General features: G+C 46.5%; 1 protein-coding gene across 1 annotated transcript in view; it reads right to left on the bottom strand.

The window, feature by feature from the left end:
- LOC131519224 (uncharacterized) overlaps positions 1-19,846 on the bottom strand; it is a 67,033-nt gene that overhangs the window by 13,539 nt on the left and 33,648 nt on the right. The window contains exon 4 of the mRNA XM_058742086.1: positions 11,112-11,152. Within this exon, the coding sequence (XP_058598069.1) occupies positions 11,112-11,152 (41 nt within the window). The remainder of the gene's footprint in view (positions 1-11,111; positions 11,153-19,846) is intronic.

Genomic DNA, 19,846 nt, shown 5'->3' on the forward strand with positions numbered 1-19,846 from the left:
GGCGCCTGGGTGGCGCAGTCGGTTAAGCGTCCGACTTCAGCCAGGTCACGATCTCGCGGTCCGTGAGTTCGAGCCCCGCGTCGGGCTCTGGGCTGATGGCTCGGAGCCTGGAGCCTGTTTCCGATTCTGTGTCTCCCTCTCTCTCTGCCCCTCCCCCATTCATGCTCTGTCTGTCTCTCTCTGTCCCAAAACTAAAAATAAAAAACGTTGAAAAAAAAAAAAAAAAAAAGGCAAGCAAGCAATGATTCTCAGTCCATGGAGATGTTCGCACACTTTGGCCCAGTCTTGGCAAGGACTTGCATTCATCTACTGAGCACCTTCCATGCTCTGGGCATGGGGCTCTGAGGCGATCAGGTTTCCATCCTTGGATTTCAGCCTCTGTGCAGAACAGTTATAACCAAGGCTGTTCTGGGCTGAAAGGGCCATGCTGCTGTGTGATGAAGGGTTGGGAAGGTGGCATTGATGGGGTTACATGTGAGCTGTGCCTCAAAGGACAAGGAGACATTTGCAGGTGCTCAAGTGCAGAAAGGACCTGGCTAGTGCTGTCAGGCTATGGCAGCACTTATCACAACGGCCATTACACAAACACTTGTTAATAATCTATGTCTGTTTTCCCTCCTCAACTGTAAGGTTCATGAGAATAAGGCCAGGTAGTCTTATTCCCTGTTGAACCCTACTGTGTGTGCCCAGCACAGGCAGGTGTAAAATGAATACTTGCTGAATAAGTGTTAGGAAGGGGGAGGAGAGAGGAGAAGTCTCATTCGAGATCTCGGCTGTGAGAGGCAGACAGCATGGCTGTACTCCGTGGGGAAGGGGGTGGAGGGAAGCATTACACAGACAATGCTGGCGGAAGCATATCAAATACTGCACGAAGACAGCCAGTGTAGGAGAATTTGAAGACCCAGACTTGAGAGAACTAAAGGGCATAATTGCTGGGAGGGGCTCTGGTGAAAGGGGAGAGGCTGGGAGGCATACTTAGTGGAAGGAGAGGGGTCTCTCTTTTTATGAGACTCAGATGGCCAAAGACAGAACAAGCCAGTTGTTGGCAAGGATGTGAAGCAATTGGAACTCTCACACGCTGCCAGAGAGAGTTCTTCCTGGTACTATTCCAGGTTTCAGATAGAACTCTGGTGGCTGGTTAGTGCAGACCACCATTTATTCCATATTCCAAGGGAACACTGGCATCTGTACTTGGACTATCAGACATGAAAGGCTCTATGTCCAGAGCAATTTCCAAGATGGGCCTGAATCCATGGAACATGCCACAACCAAGAGCCCAGAGTTGGTTCTGTGCTCACCAGCCTCCAAAATGTCAACTTTGCCCACATGCTTCCTTGTCCCTCTTTTCATGTCACATAGCTGGCAGGACTTCAGTCAACAGAAGGTGGACCATGCTCTTTTCAAAGAGCACACAGACGGGTACTGATGAGACTGTCCCCTGTCCCCTGTTTCCCAAGCTCCAGACACCTTGGTGAATTCCATCTGGGTGTTCAGAACCCCTCTGCCTGAGGGGCCTTTATGCACACCCAGGCAGGCACCAGCAGTCTAGTCCCCTGCTGGTGCTCCAACTCCAGACTCACTGCACAGAGCTCCTCGTCTACCAGAAATGGGGCACATGTGCCAACACAGAGCCCACACAGGGCAGCTCTGCTTGCCACCTGCACAACCCCAGTCTGAGGGAAGGAAAATGCTGACTCTGTGTGTGGTCTGCATCTTTACTGCATCGTCCTTTTCAAGTTGGAGGTTGTTGTCACTGAGTTACCAAATGCCACTCTACCCACTGTTGGGAGCCAGAGAGAAGTGCCCAGCAGTCCTTGGGATGAAACTGCAGTCCAGAGGGGAGGATAAAATGAACACAGATGACGCAACAGGGACCCAATACAAGGCAGTATGTAATTAGGAGCCACACTGTATGGTCTCACTCTAAGTGCAGCTGAAGCTCAGAAGAGTGAGGGGTCCATAGGGGTGGGGTGGCCAGGGAAGGTCCTGGAGCAGGGCTGCAAGGTGGGAAACAGAGGACAGACGAGATCATTACAGATGAGAGAAGCAACAACCGGGACCTAGATGTAAGTGCACAGAATTCAAGACCTGGCCAGGCTGGGACCCATGTGGGAGGGCCTCACTAGCTAGCTGCCCTTTCACCCAGGAGAAAGGCCACAGATGGAAGGCCTCCCTCAGCCCCACCCAGGCCCCCAGAACACATGCTCCACTGTCTCCAGCTTGACCACAACCCCCACATGAGCTGTGTCCTGTTCATACTGGCCCAGAAACTGGGAAGTACCTGGCATGTGGCCCCTCCACTTCCTCCACATGATTGCCTGGGGCTCTGGGGGTATCAGCAAGGGATCATTTTTGTGGTCAGGAAATGTCTGTGGCAGCTGTGGACACCACTGGCTGTCTCTGGGCTCTTCTGAAGTGGAGGCTATATTCCCAAAGATTTGCAACTGCCTAAACTCCAGCTCCAATCTCTTGCTTCTTCCTGGTAGGCCCATCTTGGTATAGGGGGTGAAGGTTATCTTTACCCATGTCCATGAGGTCCCCTCAGATCCAAAATACTCTTAAGTTCAAAGGCAGGACATCGAGAAACAGAACAGCAGATACCAACTTGTGGTTTAGTTCAATGGTTTTCAACCTTGGCTGCACATAGGAACCACCTGAGGAGTTTCTTACAAATGTTCATGTCCAAATACTTCAACAGGCACTTTGCAAAGAGGGGATGTAAATGTCTAATAAACATATGAAAAAGTGCTCAACCGTATTAGTCATCAGGAAAATGCAAATTAAAACCACACCGCAATATCATTACACACCCACCAGAATGGCTAACACGAAAGAGATATAAAATACCAATTGCCGGCAAAGATGTGAAGCAACCAGAACTCTCAGACATTGCTGGAGGGAGTGTGAATGGGTACAGCCACTTTGGAAAATTATTTGGCATAAGGTACTGAAGTTGAACACATTTGTATCCAGACTTGCTTAGCACTTCCACTAAATATGCACACAAATGTGCTCCAAAAGACACCATAGGAACGCTCATAGCAATAGCAGTCATAATAACCCCAAACCCCAAACAACAATCCAAACACCCAAATATCCATCGACAGTAAAATGGATAGATGAATTGGGGAATATCCATACGGTGCAATACTGTACAGCAACAAGAACAAACGAACTATGGCAACCATAAACACACAGCTTGGGTGAATCTCATAAGCATAATGTTGAGTGGAAGAATCCAGACACAAAAGTCCATGTACTTTATGATTCCATTTATATAATATAAAGCTTGAAAACAGGCAAGACTCATTTCCACCATCAGAAGTGAGAATGGTGGCGACCCTTTGGGGCACCAGGGGATGCTGGTGAGGTTGTGCTTCTTGATCCGGATGCTTGTTACTCTGGGTAAGTTCACTTTGCGAAAATTCACTTAGATCTATACTTAGGTTTTGTGTTGTTGTTGTTGTATATGTTACCCTTCAATACACACTTAGATTTTTTTTTTCTTAACTCAGATCACTTTAGTTGGTATCTCTGGGGTGAGAGTGAGGCCCAGGCATCAACATTTTTTATATCCTAGATGAGCGTAATGTGCAGCCAGGATTGAAAGCCACTGGTTTAGTTTCTTGGGAAAAGGAGATCCACTCAAAGGCTTGGAATGCTCCTGACAAAAGGCACTGTCCAGGCTGGTGGAGTGAGATACTGGGGTTCAAAGAGTCCATCTTTGCTGATGGGAGCAAGCCTCCTGCACGAGTGGAGGAAGTATTGCGGCATGCTGTTGTAATGTGTTTCTTCCCTGGCAGTGTCTGTTGAAAGCTGGTTGCATCAGTTTGTAATGGTGTGTAATGACATCAAGGTGGACCTCAGCTCTGCCCCCAGAGAAGTGGCTTATCAGCACAGCTGCTACAGGGTCATTCATAGAGAGGTGGCAGCTGGACTTCCCAGGGACTATTACCCAGGCCAGAGACACTGCTGAGGATCTGATGTCATGGGGGGTGGGAGTAGGTCCCCTGAATGTCTATGTTTGTGGGTAACAGTCTGGGTTCCAGACGATGCCTAAACTCCCTGGCCTCGGGGTCCAGATTAGGAACTTGCAACATCTTGCTGAGGACTTGGTTCAAGTGCCCAGGCTGAGAATTTTCCTTCCTCTCTTTGTGGTTAGAGGCAGCCACCCTAGCAATGGCCACCTCCAGCACACTCTGGTCAACAATGGGCAGCTTGGACAGGAAAAGACAAGACACAGGCTTACACACTACACCTGGGCCCCATCCCAGTACCTGGACCACGAACCTTCTGCTGTGAGAAGGACAGTGCAGAAAGGCCTCAGAAGCTTCCCCCAGACCCCCGGGCCCTCCACCATCCAGCCATGGGCTGCCTCTTCTGTCCATGTCCCTGCATGTCTGCCCCATAGCATCGTGTCTACAGAGCAGGAGTGAACAGGAAGGGGTCTGGGGCCTCTTGCAACTCAGCCAGGCGGGACGCTGGGGGGCCTCGGCTGACTGCATTTGGCAGAGGGACACAGAGTGGTGTGGGATGAAAGAGGACAAGTTAAACTGATAAAGACTACATCAATGGAGGTAGCCAAGTTAGGAACAAAGAAATCTATCTCCAACTGCCCAGTCCCTACTCCCCAAATTAAAAAAAAAAAAAAAAATCCCTAGAAGTGAAAGAGGCATGAATAAGGAAGCCAGGGTGTAAAGTTATGAGTGTCTCTCCACTGAAGCTGTAACTCTCCACTTCTCTGGCTTCAGTCTCCCCCATGGGAAATGGGGGGGATGCTCCCAGGTGTTTTCTCCTGGCCCAGGAGGGCAGAGGATCAATGGCTCTGCTGGAGTGGCCAGAGAGACACAGTGCCAGGGGCTGTGCCTGTGCTGCCCCTGGCTGAGACCTCAGCCCCCATGTGCCATCTCACCTCCCTCATCTGTGAGATGCCACATGGCCAGCCCTGCCAGCCAGAGTGCCCCTACCCCTTCCTTTTGTCTACTTTACAAAGCGTTTATGAAATGTTTCCTTTCTGTGTTTCAGGAAATGGGTGGCCAGGAAGAGTTCTTGATTCTAATTTTTCCCTAGAGTTACCTATGCTTCAATGGTCTGTAGAAATTAAACAAAACTAAGGTTTGACTAGGCCAGGGGAGGGAGGAGGCAAGAGAATCCAGAGAGCACTCCAGCAGCAGAGCCATGCAGGCTGATCTCAGGGGTAGCTGAAGGGTGGCTGGGCTCTGGGGCACTCCTCCTGGGCATGAGGTATGACTGGGGCCTAGGCCGTAGGCCTCTTTGGGCTTCACTATACTCACCCGAGGGGATAAACAAGCACATAATGCCCTCATAGTAAAAGCATCAAAGAGGCTACTGACCTGGAAGCACACAGGCTTAGTGGGCTTAGTGACCTAAGGCACTCCTAATGTCAGATCTAAGGGAATCCCATCCAGACATGGCCCGGATGTCCCCTGAATATACACTTGACCTTAAAGATCCAGCAAGAATCTGTTATTCAGGAAGGTATTTCTTCATTTTCTGAAACTGTTGATATTTTCCAGTCAGCCATATAATTTCTAAAAGTCATAAAAATCTCTCTCCTGGTTTCCTTTTATTTACATACTTATCTTCCTTCTCAAAATACTCCAGTAAGTAATATTTCCCCATATGGAGAAGTCACTAACACAGAACCCTCTACCATGCATTACAGTCAAAAACCTAGAAAGTGTATTTTTAAAATTCCTGAGTAGTCCAGAGAGGTCACAAAGCTCATACGAAGAACACCTAAGAGGATCTTGCAGGGCTCATTCAGGGACTATTCTTATTTTAGAAGCAAATTAGAAAAAGTTTCTGTATGGTCAGAGTCCCAGTGGGAAACAGATACACACTGCACAGGTAACAGAGGGGACCTTAAAGAAGGACAAGGTGAGCAGAACTGAGGCAAAGGACAAGGGAAAGAGAAGCACCCTGGAGCCAACACCAGTGGGGGAGCTGTTACCTCCTACCTGAAGGGAGGAGGGCAAGGGAGTGGTTACATGAACCTAGACAAGCCTGGAGGGGAGGGCTGCCCACAGGGGTTGTGCCTGAAGGGTGAAGCACACAGACCCTGCAGACTGAGGCCTAGCAAGTGAGGTGAATGGGATAAAGTATCCTAAAGCACCTAACATTATCCTCCAGGATCCTGCAGGGACTTTCTATTGGCCAAACCCAACTGGAAGCACTGGTTGATAAATTCCACAAAGGTCAAATCCTGCAAGGTGTGGGGAAGGGTAGAAAATGGGTGGGGCCAGGGATCCCATGCACTGTCATCAGGTTTAGCCACTGAAAAACAGTTGATTAGAAGTTAATGTGCTGTAATGTGGCATTCTCACCATAAATAAATGGGACAAGAGACAGCCTGAGACAGAGATGACCACAAAAAGGGTTCAAGGGATTTAAATGCAGTGATCCTGGTCCCCATCATGGAGGGACAAATTGCTCTACATAGCCTAATAATTCCAAGGTACACATGCATGTTTATAAACATGACTGAATTACCAGCAAAGGGTTGAATGTGGTCACTGCACTACTGAACAGAGCTTTCAGGGCAGGGAAGATGATAACACAAGGTAGAGATATATCTCATTCCAAAAAAAGTACAACAGGGCTTACAGTTAACACGTCAGGTCAGTCACATGTCCTAATCTTCTTTCTCTCCTGAAGTGCTGCTAAAATGCCAGTCAAGAAATAAAATGGTATAGTGGGGGGAATGGGTGAAATAGGCAATGGGCATTAGGAGTGCACTTGTCATGATGAGCACCAGGTGAGGTATGGCAGTGTTGAATCACTATATTGTACACCTGAAAATAATTTTACACTGTATGTTAACTGGGATTTAAATAAGAACTTAAAAAATAAATTAGATATAAATTTAAAAAAGAAAAGAAAGGTATAACCCTTCAAGCGCAAAGAGAATGGTAAAAGAGACATCAATGGATGAGATTTTAGCACACTCCAGAAAGGCAGAAAGCAGGTGGAGGAAGCTGGTCTCCTAGGGACTGCAGAAGGGGATGTTGCCAGGAGGCAAGCCCCTTCACCCTCAGAACCCTGGAGCAACTCAGACTTGAGGGAAATTAAGTATTATGATGGTGGTGGTCAGGTATAGGAAGCAGTGGGGTAAGGAACCAGGGATATCCTCCTAGATCCCACCTCACACTCCATCCCACATAGCAGGTGACTGAAGACCCTGAACAGGAGAGGCTCAGGCAGAAGAGATGGCAGATGAACACAAGGCTGCAAATGGGGGATGAGGGCAAAGTCTGGAGAATGAAGGGTGAGAGTCAATGTCCCCACTCTTCACATTGCACCGTGCCCCAGGCATATATCACACCATTCTGGAGTGTGGCGAATTTCAAACATGGCTGCAAATTTTTCTGACACATCTTCCTCTGAGAAGTGGGCGTCAGTCTCCTTCCCTGAATCTATGTAGTCTTGTGACTACAGTGGAAGTGATGCCATGTGACTTCCAAGGCCAGGCCGCAGAAAGCCGTGCAGCGCCCATGTTGCTGGCTGGAGCATTCACACTGGAGCCCTGAGCTACCACATAAGAGGCCCAACTCCCAGGCTGGATGCTAGAGAGGCCATGTGCAGTCTCCCCAGTCACCAGTCCCAGCTGAGTCCAGGCTTCCCGCTATCCCTGCCAAGTGGAGAACCATCTTGAAAGTGGATCTTTCAGCCCCAGCTGTTCTATATCCCAGCTACGCAAGCCTCCAGTCATTTCAGTCATCCTAACCAGGGCCCCAGACATGGTGCAGCAGAGAAGAGCTGTGCCTTTTCTGAATTTCTGACTTGCAGAATAACAAAACGGCTGTTGTTGATGCTACTAAGTTCTGGGGTGATTTGTTATGCAGTAATAAGTAACGGGAACAAGGAGTCAGAGTGCTTCTCTTGAAAAGCAGAATGGCTCAAGTAGTGGTTCTCAAAGGGGTGATCTGGGCCCCAGGTGACATCTGGCAATGTTTATAGACATTTTTGGTTATCACAACTCCATGAAGGGAGGCTGCTACTGGCATCTGGACGTAGAGTTCAGGGATACTGTTAAACACTCGACAGTGCCCAAGAGCCCCTGACAATAAGGAATTGTTTGTCCTAAAATATCAACAGCACCAAGGTTGAGAAACCTAGTTTCAGAGAAGAGTGTGGCATTTTGAGGCTTGTTAACAAAAAGGCTGGCTTGCTACCTATAGTAAAGCCCCAGCTGATAGGTTGTGCCCAAACACACAGTTTGATTCATACTTTTTATTGCATCATTCATAAATATTAACAGGCAGCCACGACATGTGACATTTGAGGAAAGACTCCAACATGAAAGAGAGAAAACAAACAAACAAAAAGTAGCTAGGTGGATATAAAGGCAACAAAGAGAAAAGAAGAATATTAAAACAAAACAAATAAACAAAAGAAAAAGAAATAACTCCTTCAGAGAGATAAGAGGGCAATAGCATATCCATAGAACAAGAATGTGATATTATGAAAAAAGGCACAGAAAACATGAATATTTGTATATTAAAAATATGAAGGCCACAATTAAGACAAAATCAGCAGAAGGGTTGGAGGATAAAGTCAAGTCAAGTTTCCCAAGAAAGTAGACCCAAAAGGCAAAGGGAAGGGAAATAAAAAATATAAGAATATCAGAAGAGTAATCCAGTAGATCCAACAGGTAAAATAAAGGGGAGAAAATTATCAAAGATATAAGATTTTTTCCCCCGAGACCTCAAGGACACATAACACACCACTTAGTTCAGTAGTGAATAATGTGTCTACAGTCACTACTGAGTCAACCAAAAATCATGTTATCTTCTTACTGGGAGATGGAGGGAGGAGAACTGGAGGCAGCTTTGTAGGAAAGCTTAATTTTTGTCTCCCACAAGAAGTCAACAGATGTCTAAAATTGGCAAATCAAGAAATAACAGTATGAACAGAAATAGGAACTAATGAGAGTAGAAAGAGGCTTCTCTAGAGAGGGAGAAGCACCAAGAAAGGTAAGGAGGCAATCCTTATTACAAGCTTCCTGTACTGTTGATATATAAACCATATGCATGCATGATTTTGATAAAACAAATTAATTAAACATTGCAACCTGATGGGACTGAGTTTGATTACTTGGAGAATTCACTTAGGTGGGTGATCCCTGCCCCAAGAAATGCTGAATAAATTGGCACCTCATTGATGTGGGTGGGGGTGGGGATAGGAGCTGGCAAGTAAATCTTTGGGGGTCACCAGTCACTGGCTCCCTTTCCCAGCAGGCTGTATTTGCTTGGGAAATCCTGCTCTTGAGCGTGGATCCTGCCAGGCTGCCAAAGGAAAGGGGAGCTAGTCATCCTTTTAGGAATTTAGGAATTCACTAGGATTTCCTGTCTCTCCTACTCTGGATGTGGACAATATGCTGGGTTTCTGAAGGCCCAGGGCCCCTCCTGTCATGTGCTCAGCTGCCAGAGGTGGCTGCACACACTCCTCATCATCTCATGGGGCAGATGGGACTTGAGTCACCGTATCTCCTACCAGGACCTCCCCAGGAGCTGTCAAAGTGGGGAACATGCCTGTAGGGTTTGAATCTTAATTCTGAGGTACATCTCCTTGGGCACCAGCCGTCAGGTCTAAGGGTCCTTTTTGTTCTTTCCTTCACCCACCTCCCTCCCCCTTCCCTCTCCTTCCTGCCTCTCCTTCATTCCTTCAGGGCTTTGCCCCAGGGGCTGCTCAGCTGGCTTGCCTGCCCAAAGCAAGGCAGGGTTTTTTTTTCTTTTAATCTTTCCCATTGTTACTTCTTTTAAAAATTACCTCATTGTTAAATAAGTAACAAGTATTCCTTGTAGAAAAATAAGAAAATATTAAAAATCACCCACAATTCTACCAGCCAAATAAAACCATTACTTGTCTATGAATTTCCAGAATGTTTCCAGGCTTATACACTGGCAGAAATATTACTGGTTCACATCTCATCTGGGTACGCAGCTGCTGAGCCCTCAACCCAGGCCGGACCCTGTGCTGAGGCCTTTAGATGTGTTAATCCCACCCAGTTCTTGCAACCATGTTATTATGCCCATTTTACTGGCAGGTAGTAGAGGCTCAGGGAGATCACATCACTTGCCTGAGTTCCCACACGGGTTAAGAGACTGATCTGGATTTCAACCCTCCAGCCTGAGTTCCAAGCCACTTGCCTTGCATGTTTTGTAAGCTTTGTTCATTTTTTCTTTTTCCTTTTTTTCCCCTTTACTTAGCAATATATGCAAATGTCTTTCTTGCCAGTAAGTATACACCTAGGTCATTCTGCTGCATGATATGTGCCCTTGTGTGGATGTGCCAGGTTTTAAAGGACCAATTCCTTTTTCTTGGGCTTTCCAATGTTTCTTTCTCTTTTTTTTTTCTTTTATAAAACAATGTGGTTATAAATATATAACCTTTGCACATATACCTTTGCACAACTATGATTATTTTCCTAGGATAAATTCCAAAAAGTAGAATTGCCTGGTCAAAGCCTGGACACATTTTTAACACTGGTTTTAAAAAGCACCTTTTTGAATCAAGTCAGCAGTACACACACATTGGTACACATTTCCCTACCATCCATTATTTATTGAGTGTTTTCACTCTTTGAAATTTAGACCACATTTAGCACAGAATCAGATAACTCCTACGCAGGAAGCATCCTATATTTCTCTGGATCTAGACCTAAACCATCCTTGCTTAAAAAAACAAAAACAAAAACAAAAACAAAAACCCAGGACACCCTGACTTCAGTAGGTTTGGCAGAAGAGCGAGGGATGAAGGACAGAGGCCTGGAGGGAGGTAAGGAAAGCAGAGCAGGAGAGCCAGGCTGTGGGCACAAATGACTGGTTTGGGGGAGGTTGCTCTGTTTTCCCAAGGGAAGCACAGTCTTCTTGGGTCTAAAGACCTTGCAGCCACCTCTGATGATTCACAGCTCAACACTGAGCTGGACTCACTGTCCCCAGTGCCCACACTCTACCCAGGAAGTCAACACGAGTCCCCTGTGTTACCCAGCTGCCAACACTTTCAATACTCTAGTCTTCCTTGAATATCTTCCAAGGCCCTTTAAGTTGGGAAGTCCCAAAAGAGACACAGTCTTATTGTTCTCTTACCTTGATGTTGTTTTCCTCCAATAGGCTGCAAACCCTGGCACCTGGAAAAAAAAGGAAAGTAAATGATTGAGGCAGTGCGCTGAGGGAAGGCCTTGGGGTAAAAGAGGCCTGCATGGAAATGAAGTGGGGTGTGCTCATCTGTGGTGAGTTCTTCGGAAGCCACTGAGGTATCAGCTGGCTGCATGCTGGCCCAGGTCAAACACAGGCATCATGACTTCCACAGAGGGGCATTCTCCACTTGGGGCATTTCTTTCACACTGAGTCTATTAATGCTCCTATGCCAGCAGGAAACTCAGTGATCTTTCTACCTTGTCTCAAAGGCCTTTTATAAACAGTAAGTCATCCTTTCATGTATTTTTAGTCATATATCCATTCATCGGATATTTATTCGACACCAACTGTATGCCAGGCACTGTTTCCAGGCTCTGGAGATACAGCAGGAGACAAAACAGATAAAAACCCTGCCCTCAGACAGCTTGCAGTCTACTAGGGGAGATCAACAACCAAAGAAAGAAAAAAAAAATATAATATATAGTAGTCAGGAGAGGAAAGTGCTCTGGAAGAAGAATAGAGCAGAGAAGGGGAAGGGAGCTATGGAGCAGGTGGGAAAGTGTACCAAATTCTAAACAGTATGGCCAGGGAAGGTGAATTATGACCAAAGACCTGAAAGAAATGAGGGCAAGGACCCTGACATTTAATAGGAAAGAAGATTTCCAAGTGGAGGGAATAGCATGTATAAAAGTCCAGATATGAGAGCCTGCCTGACATGGTACAGATCAGTGGGAAAGGGTGAGGTGGCCAGAGGACAGTGAGTGAAGGGGAAGTAAGAAAGAGAATCAGAGAGGCAGCAAAGCTCTGAACATGTAGGGCACTAAAAGAAGGCCCTTGAATGACCTTGAGCTTTGACTCAGATGGGAGCCACTGGAGAGTTTACACAGAGAATTGCAATGATGTGACTCACATTTTAACAATGCCACTCTGGATGCTGTGTTGAGAATAAACTGGGCAGCACAGGTAGAACCAACCAGTTAGAAGGTTATTGCAGAAATTGTGGCAAGAGACACCGATAACTTGGACTAGAGAGGCAGCATGGAGGTATTCAGATATGATCAAATTCTATTGAGTAGAGCCAACAGGAATTGCTCATGGATTAGAAGTAGATTGGAAATAAAGAATTCAGATAGGGCTCTGAGATTTTTGGCCTGAGCAAATGGGAGTCCAGAATTGCCATTATCTGCCTTGTAGAAGCCTACTGATGGAGCACGTTTGCGGGAAGATAAGGAACTTGGTTTTGGACATGTTAAGTAGGAGATGCCTTTTAGACAGTTGGAGAGCCCTGTGGGCAGGTTGGATATATGAGTTCAGGGGAGAGATCCAGGCCCCAAAGTAAGACTTGCAAATACTCATCACATAGCTCTTTAAAGCAATGACCCAGGAGGAGATCACCAAGGGGGTGACTGTCAGTAGGGAAACTGTCAGTCTAAGGAATGAGTCCCATTCAATTATTCAGCAAAAAAGACTGAGAAGGAGTAGCAAGTACAGTAGGAGAGAAACCAGGAGAAAGGGTTTCAAGGAGGATGGAGCAATCCATTGGGATAGGTCAACTCACAGAATTAATCCTTGGATTTGGCATCATAGGGTCAAAGTTGATCTCGGTCAAGGGCAGATTCAATGGAATGGTTTTGGGATGGGAACCTGACTGCAACAGGCTCAAAAGAGAAGAGCTGAAGTCATCAGCCTGAAGGACAGAGTGAGCTGGCAGCAGCAGGAGACTGGAAAGCAAAGGGTAAGTGATGATCAGATAAATTGCTTCTACCTTCATGCCACTAGTTTATAAAATGTAACGCACAAAGCCACACTCCCCCAACACGTGTCAGTGGCAGCCGTGGTCACCAAGCTGAACCTGGTTCTCCAGGTCACTGAGCTTCCTCCAGTTCTGGCCCCGTGAGCCACCTATCTGCCTGTTTCCAAACTTACATGAAGTAGTTCCCATTTTCTCACTGTCACCTGTGGCTTTAAGATCAATGCCCACAGCTTGGGGCTGCTGAGTATGCCCTCTGCCGCTTACAAACCAAGATCTCACTTGGGCCCCTGGTGCTGACGGGAAGTCAAAGGGAACAGGATAGGCAGCGTCCCTGGTCTCATGGAGCTTGCTTTGTGGTGGTGGAGATAATCACCCAAGAGACAGATGCCCAGGCAGGTCATTTCAGATGTGGACAAATGCAATGAAGACAATAAAATGGGTGTGAGAGAGGGAGAAAGCATGGGAGGGGCCTCCTTCAGCCAGACTGTGCGGTCAGGCAGCCTCTCTGGGAGATGGCACCCAGCTAGTTCTCAAGCTGGCCTCTACCCCACTCTTCTTGGGCTTTCAGATCTCCCAGAGCTGACTGGGGCCTGTGGTCATCGAAGCACAGGACCAAAAGGAGACATTCTCTTTCTCTTCTCTAATATATACTGTGGGATTTTCTCTCCATGATTACAAAAGACATGCATTTTCACTGAAGGAATTGGAAAATATTGAAAAGAGGAAAAAAATCACTTAGAATCCTACCATCCAGAGATAACTACTCTTCACATTTGGTATGCATCCTTATAGACATTTTTCTATGCATACATACATATAGTGTTTAAAAATGAGATCAGGTTGTCCATTCTGTTCTGTGTACACCGTTTCAGTTATGAATTTTGACTAAACCTATTATAAGCACTCTTCTGATGTCATTTAATCTTCTACATGATGATTTTTAAAAATTCTTTAATGTTTATTTATTTTTGAGAGAGAGACAGAGAGAGACAGAGCGTGAGCAGGGGAGGGGCAGAGAGAGAGGGAGACACAGAATCCGAAGCAGGCTCCAGCCGGACTCGGGGGCTCAAGCTTGGGAACTGCTAGATCATGATTTTAGCCGAAGTCAGACGCTCAACTGACTGAGCCATCCAGGAGACCCTACATGATGATTTTTAAAGGCTATACAGTATTCCACTGAATGCATACTTTTGCCATACTTTATTTAAACCCCAAACACCGGCCATTTAGATCATTTCCAAGTGACTGCTACTAGGAGTAAATGCTATAGCAAACAATCTTGCATCTTTTTTCCCCTCCCTTAGTGGACTAGGTTTGCAAATCACTGATTATTTTCTTGGGTTAAAAGAAACCATCACTGGCCAGTGGGAGTGTCATGGGTCTCATGGCATCAGGAAGCAGCCTGAAGCTGAGGACAGTCGAAGGGCAGAGCTGAGCCAAGTACCAAGGAGCCAGAGCTCACTCAGATGCCAAAGGCTGATGCAATCCTCAGATATACCCTGGTCCTGAGTTTTCCTCCCTTGAGGGCATAAACAATAGGAAAACAATAGGCCTCTCTTAAACCCAGTGAAAAACAGAGGGATTCCCCACCTGAGCCAAGAAGAGGGTGTCTCCTTCTGATGTAAGCATAAAGAGCACTCCCGCCTTCCCTTGAAATCCCCTTGGGGAAGCTCCCCTTTCCATCCCTCCCTGGGGAAAATATCCAAGAGATCAGGCATTCAGCCTTTCTTTGCGGGGGGGGGGGGGGGGGGGGCTGCTGCCAGGGAAGGCTTGGAACACAGAAGGTTCTACATAAATGGCAGCTCCTCTCCTATCTCTGACCCAGCCTTGCTCCTGAACCCTTGAATTCCCCAGAAGGGCTGGCAGGGGCAGTCTATGCCCCGTAAGAGAGGAGTGTCCTGAGGAGCAGTGAGTTGCGGGGGTAAGGTGGGAAAAGAACAAGCCCAGGAGACCACCAGACCTGGGTTTGAATCCCAGCTCTGGCACATTCCAGTCTCATTTTGGGTAAGTGACTTTACCTATGGAATGCAAGCTCCATAAGTGGGGGACTTGAGTCTGTTTTGTGTACTGTTATATCTGCAACACAACTAGTAGATGTTCAATAAATACTATGCCAAGGCAATGCATGATTCTTTTTTGTTGTTTAATTTGAGAAAAAGAGTGAGCCGAGGAGAGGGCAGAGCAAGACAGAGAGAGAATCTTAAGCAGGCTCCATGCTCAGCACAGAGGCTGATGCAGGGCTCCATTCCACGACCCTGGGATCATGACCTGAGCCAAAATCAAAGGTCGGATGCTCAACTGACTAAGCCACCCAGGGGCCCAATGCATGATCCTTTCTAAGCCTCAGTTTGCTTATCTATAAAACCTATCTCATAGGGTTGTTGTGAGGACTAAATAAAACATGAGTAAAATAATATAGTGTCTGGTATTCAACAAACACCAGTCCAAAGCTCTGGAAACTTGCTTCCATACCCCACATCCCATGGCATGGACAGGAAGCCCTGCCGTTTCCCCTTACTAGATAAAATTAGCTTGCCTCCACTCTGCTCACTATTTGCTGCCCAGACAAGCCTCTGGTCTGGTACATATTGCACTGTGTGTGTCTGCTTGTCCAACTCCCTTGTTAGGGTTCAGGGCAGCTAAAGGACAAGAATTTTGCTTCCATATCCTCTGCGCCTCTGAATAATACTATGAAGTAAGCAAGGTTGTTATCACCATTCTACATTAAAAAAATTTTTTTTAAATGTTTTTATTTATTTTTGAGACAGAGAGAGACAGGGCATGAGCAGGGGAGGGGCAGAGAGAGAGGGAGACACACAATTGGAAGCAGGCTCCAGGCTCTGAGCTGTCAGCATAGAGCTCGATGCAGGGCTCGAACTCACAGAGTGTGAGATCTTGACCTGAGCCGAAGTCAGACGCCCAACCGACTGAGCCACCCAGGCGCCCCCACCATTCTACATTTAAGGAAACTGAGGTTCAGAAAGATTAGGTGCTTTGCAGAGTAAGATCTAAATCTGGTTCTGATTTCCGGGTCCCTGCTCTCTTCTATGTGATTCTCTTGTAAATGGGAGTTGGGGATGGGGGTAGTGAGGAAGAAGCAAACCAGTTTCCATGTCCCTGAGGGAAAAGGCAGGCAGGACTCCAAGAAAAAGGAGGTACTTGGGAAATCAGCAGGGCACTGACATTCGTCTGAGCCCCATCTCATCTTCCTGTGGATAATCATGTGAGCTGCAGCTGCAACCCCCAAAGACCTGTGATTTGACTGGTCTGGGACAGGCTGATGAAAATGCAGGGGTTCCCAGGTTCCCTTTATCAATGTGGAACCCAGCCAGGAAGGGGATTTGGGTTTCCTCAGCCCAGAGCTTGAGGGTCATGGCCCCCACAGCAGGGGGAGTGGCTGCAGGGCACCTGCTCAGAGCTACCCTATCCCCAGCTGTGGGGCGGGAAAGGCTCCCCACCAGACCAAATCTTGATTTACTCATCTCTGTGACCCCAGGATCCTGGTGAATGGTGACAGGCCCCAGCCTCCAATGCTGGCAAGTGAGGGAGAGGAGGTGGCTAGACCTAGGCCAGGGATGTGAAGGGGAGGAAACAAGAAACCAGGAAGAAGGGTTTTTTTTTTTTTTTTTAATTTTTTTTTTTTAAACGTTTTTTTATTTATTTTTGGGACAGAGACAGAGCATGAACGGGGGAGGGGCAGAGAGAGAGGGAGACACAGAATCGGAAACAGGCTCCAAGCTCCGAGCCATCAGCCCAGAGCCTGACGCGGGGCTCGAACTCACGGACCGCGAGATCGTGACCTGGCTGAAGTCGGACGCTTAACCGACTGCGCCACCCAGGCGCCCCGGAAGAAGGGTTTTTAATATTGGGAATGGCCACTCTCTCTCTCTCTGTCTCCCTCCCCCTATTAAACTGTGTGTTTCTGGAGGGCAGGTCTGTGGCTGATTCATCTGGGTCTCTACCACACCCAGTAGATTGCTTTGCAGAGAGCTGGTAGTCAATGTAGTTTATTGGAGGTATAACTGGAAGCCAGTACCCAAGATGACAGATGGCATCTGCTTTTCATGCCAGGGTCATCCGGGAAAGGGCCTGTCTGACTGGTCTGGTGTCCTGACAGGGACAACCCTGGGGAGGGTCAGGGACTCTTCACCTGAGGCATTAAGAGTTGACCTCCCTCCCCAAACTGCACCCAAGTGACTATCTCTCCCTTCTTCAGCCACAGAGAGACCTTTTGGGGGAAACCTCCAGGATCTAGGTATCTCTCTGGCAATAGAAATGGACTGGGTATGTGGTGTGACATCTTTGTCCTCGGGAATTTGGGAGGGCTGTGGGCCACAAGAAAGAAAAATCTAGAGCAAGTATCTCTTTATTGAGAGTAAAACTGATGCTTTTACCTGAATGGTCAGATCAGCAGATTCTTTTTCCACCTGCCATTACCATAGCTTGCATGTACCAGATGGCTATACTCTTGCTGTTGCATGTTTGAAATGATGTCTTTTTGCATCCACATAGCCAAGAGACACATGAAAAGACGCTCAACATCCCCTATCATCAGGGAAATGCAAATGAAACAATGAGATCTCACCCCACACCTGTCAGAATGGCTAAAATAAAAAACACAAGAAACAAGTGTTGGTGAGGATGTGGAAAAAGGGGAATCCTCAGCTACTGTGGTTCCTCAAAAAGTTAGAGATAGAACTACCCTACTATCCAGTAATCACACTACTGAGTATGTACCCCCAAAACACAAAAACACTAATTCAAAGGGACACATGCATCTCTATGTTTACAGGAGCATTATTTACAATAGCCAAATTATGGAAGCAGCCCAAGTGTCCACCAATAGATGAATGGGTAAAGATATGGTGCATATATATATGTATATGTATGTACTATATGTATATGTATATGTATATGTATATGTATATGTATATGTATATGTATATGTATATATTTATGCATATATATATGCATATATGTATATACATATGTATACATATGTATATATATGTGTGTATATATATATATATGTATACATATGTATATATATGTATATTATGCAGCCATACAAAAGAATGAAATCTGCCATTTGTGATGTCATGGATGGAGCCAAACAGTATAGTGCTAAGCAAAATAAGTCAGTCAGAGAAAGACAAAAAACATGATTTCACTTATATGTGGAATTTAAGAAACAATACAAACAAGCAAAGGGAACAAAAAAAGAGCAAGAGAGACAAACCAAGCAACAGACTCTTAACTCTAAAGAACAAAATAGTGGTTAACAGAGGGGAGGTGGGTGGGGGGATGGGTGAAATGTGTGATGGGGATTAAGGAGGGAACTCACTGTGATGAGGCCTCGCGGAGTGATACACAAAAGTGTTGAATCACTATATTGTACACCTGAAACTAATATAATACCGTATGTTAAACATACTGGAATTAAATTTAAAAAATACAATTAAAAAATTGAAAATAAAATGATGCCTTTTTTCAATCCTTGTTTGCCAATCAGTGTAAACGGAATCTCCCTCTGTAGATGTGCTCTGCTCAGAGCTTGTAGATGGCCTCTACAAGGCCAAATGCGGTATGAATCTATCCACACACATCTGTATAGCTTTAAGCTTCACGCTGAGGGTACCCACACCCTGTAACAGGGACATCCCAGAAACCGGTCATTACACATGTCCATCCATGTGGCTGGCCTTAAATTAAGCGTACAGATTTACATCTAAATTCCTCAGCCTCCAGGTCACGGCCCACTACACCTGTCCACACCCCGATGCCATTGTAAGTAAGCCATTGGCTTACTTAATACTGTGGCTCAGGTGTGATGCAACTGGCTTGACCAGATGGCTTTGCTTAAGTCAGTGGTTCTCAAAGTGTGGCTTCTAGACCAGTAGCATCCACATCACCTGGCCCTTGTTAGAAATGCAAAGTCTCAGGCCCTGCCCCAGACCTGCTCAATCAGAGTCTTTGTGGGGGGGTCCAGCCACCTGGGATTTCACAAGGCCTCCAGGCAATTCTGATTCACACTGAGGCTCAAGAACTACCTGGTTATGGGACTCCCTGAGCCTGGGCTGCCCTTCCCAGGCCTCTTCTGCCTCTTGTCATCTCAACCCACTTTTAAATTTTTTTTTTTTTTTTTTTTTTCAACATTTTTTTATTTATTTTTGGGACAGAGAGAGACAGAGCATGAACGGGGGAGGGGCAGAGAGAGGGAGACACAGAATCGGAAACAGGCTCCAGGCTCCGAGCCATCAGCCCAGAGCCTGACGCGGGGCTCGAACTCACGGACCGCGAGATCGTGACCTGGCTGAAGTCGGACGCTTAACCGACTGCGCCACCCAGGCGCCCCTCAACCCACTTTTAAAGTTCAGCACAATACTATCCCTTTCAGGAAGGCCTCCTAGTCCCCCAGCACCTGTGAGTGTCTCTTCCCAGAACACACAGCTCCTCTGCCATTCCCCTCCTCATTCTCGTGAAAGGGCTTCAGTTTTGCTCCTCTTTACAGCAGGTGTTTTCTGCCTCATTTTACAGCAAATTGTGAGCATTTGTTAACTGCCTCCCAGATGGATTCCACTCTCATGCATACACAAACGTTACTCTGAAGGCACCTTTAGGAGTAAGGGCCTTACTTCACTCACCCTGTCAACAAACATCACATGAGAGCCGGCTATATGTGACAGGAACTGTGCCAGGCACTGGGGTTTCAGAGATGAAAAGTGTGGTCCTATCCTTCAGGAGGACCAAATCATATAATACACCCTTTTCTGATGTCTGCCTGATTTCGTTCAACATGCCTGTGAGATTCATCTATGTTGTTCTGTTTCATCATTGTTCTTTTTTTAAATTGCTCTGATGTGTTTCATCATATGGATATGACAAAATTTATTTCTCCATTCCATGACTGATGAAGATTTGCGCTGTTTCC

Source organism: Neofelis nebulosa, chromosome 1 (assembly GCF_028018385.1).
Source record: "Neofelis nebulosa isolate mNeoNeb1 chromosome 1, mNeoNeb1.pri, whole genome shotgun sequence".
Taxonomy (NCBI): Eukaryota; Metazoa; Chordata; class Mammalia; order Carnivora; family Felidae; genus Neofelis; species Neofelis nebulosa.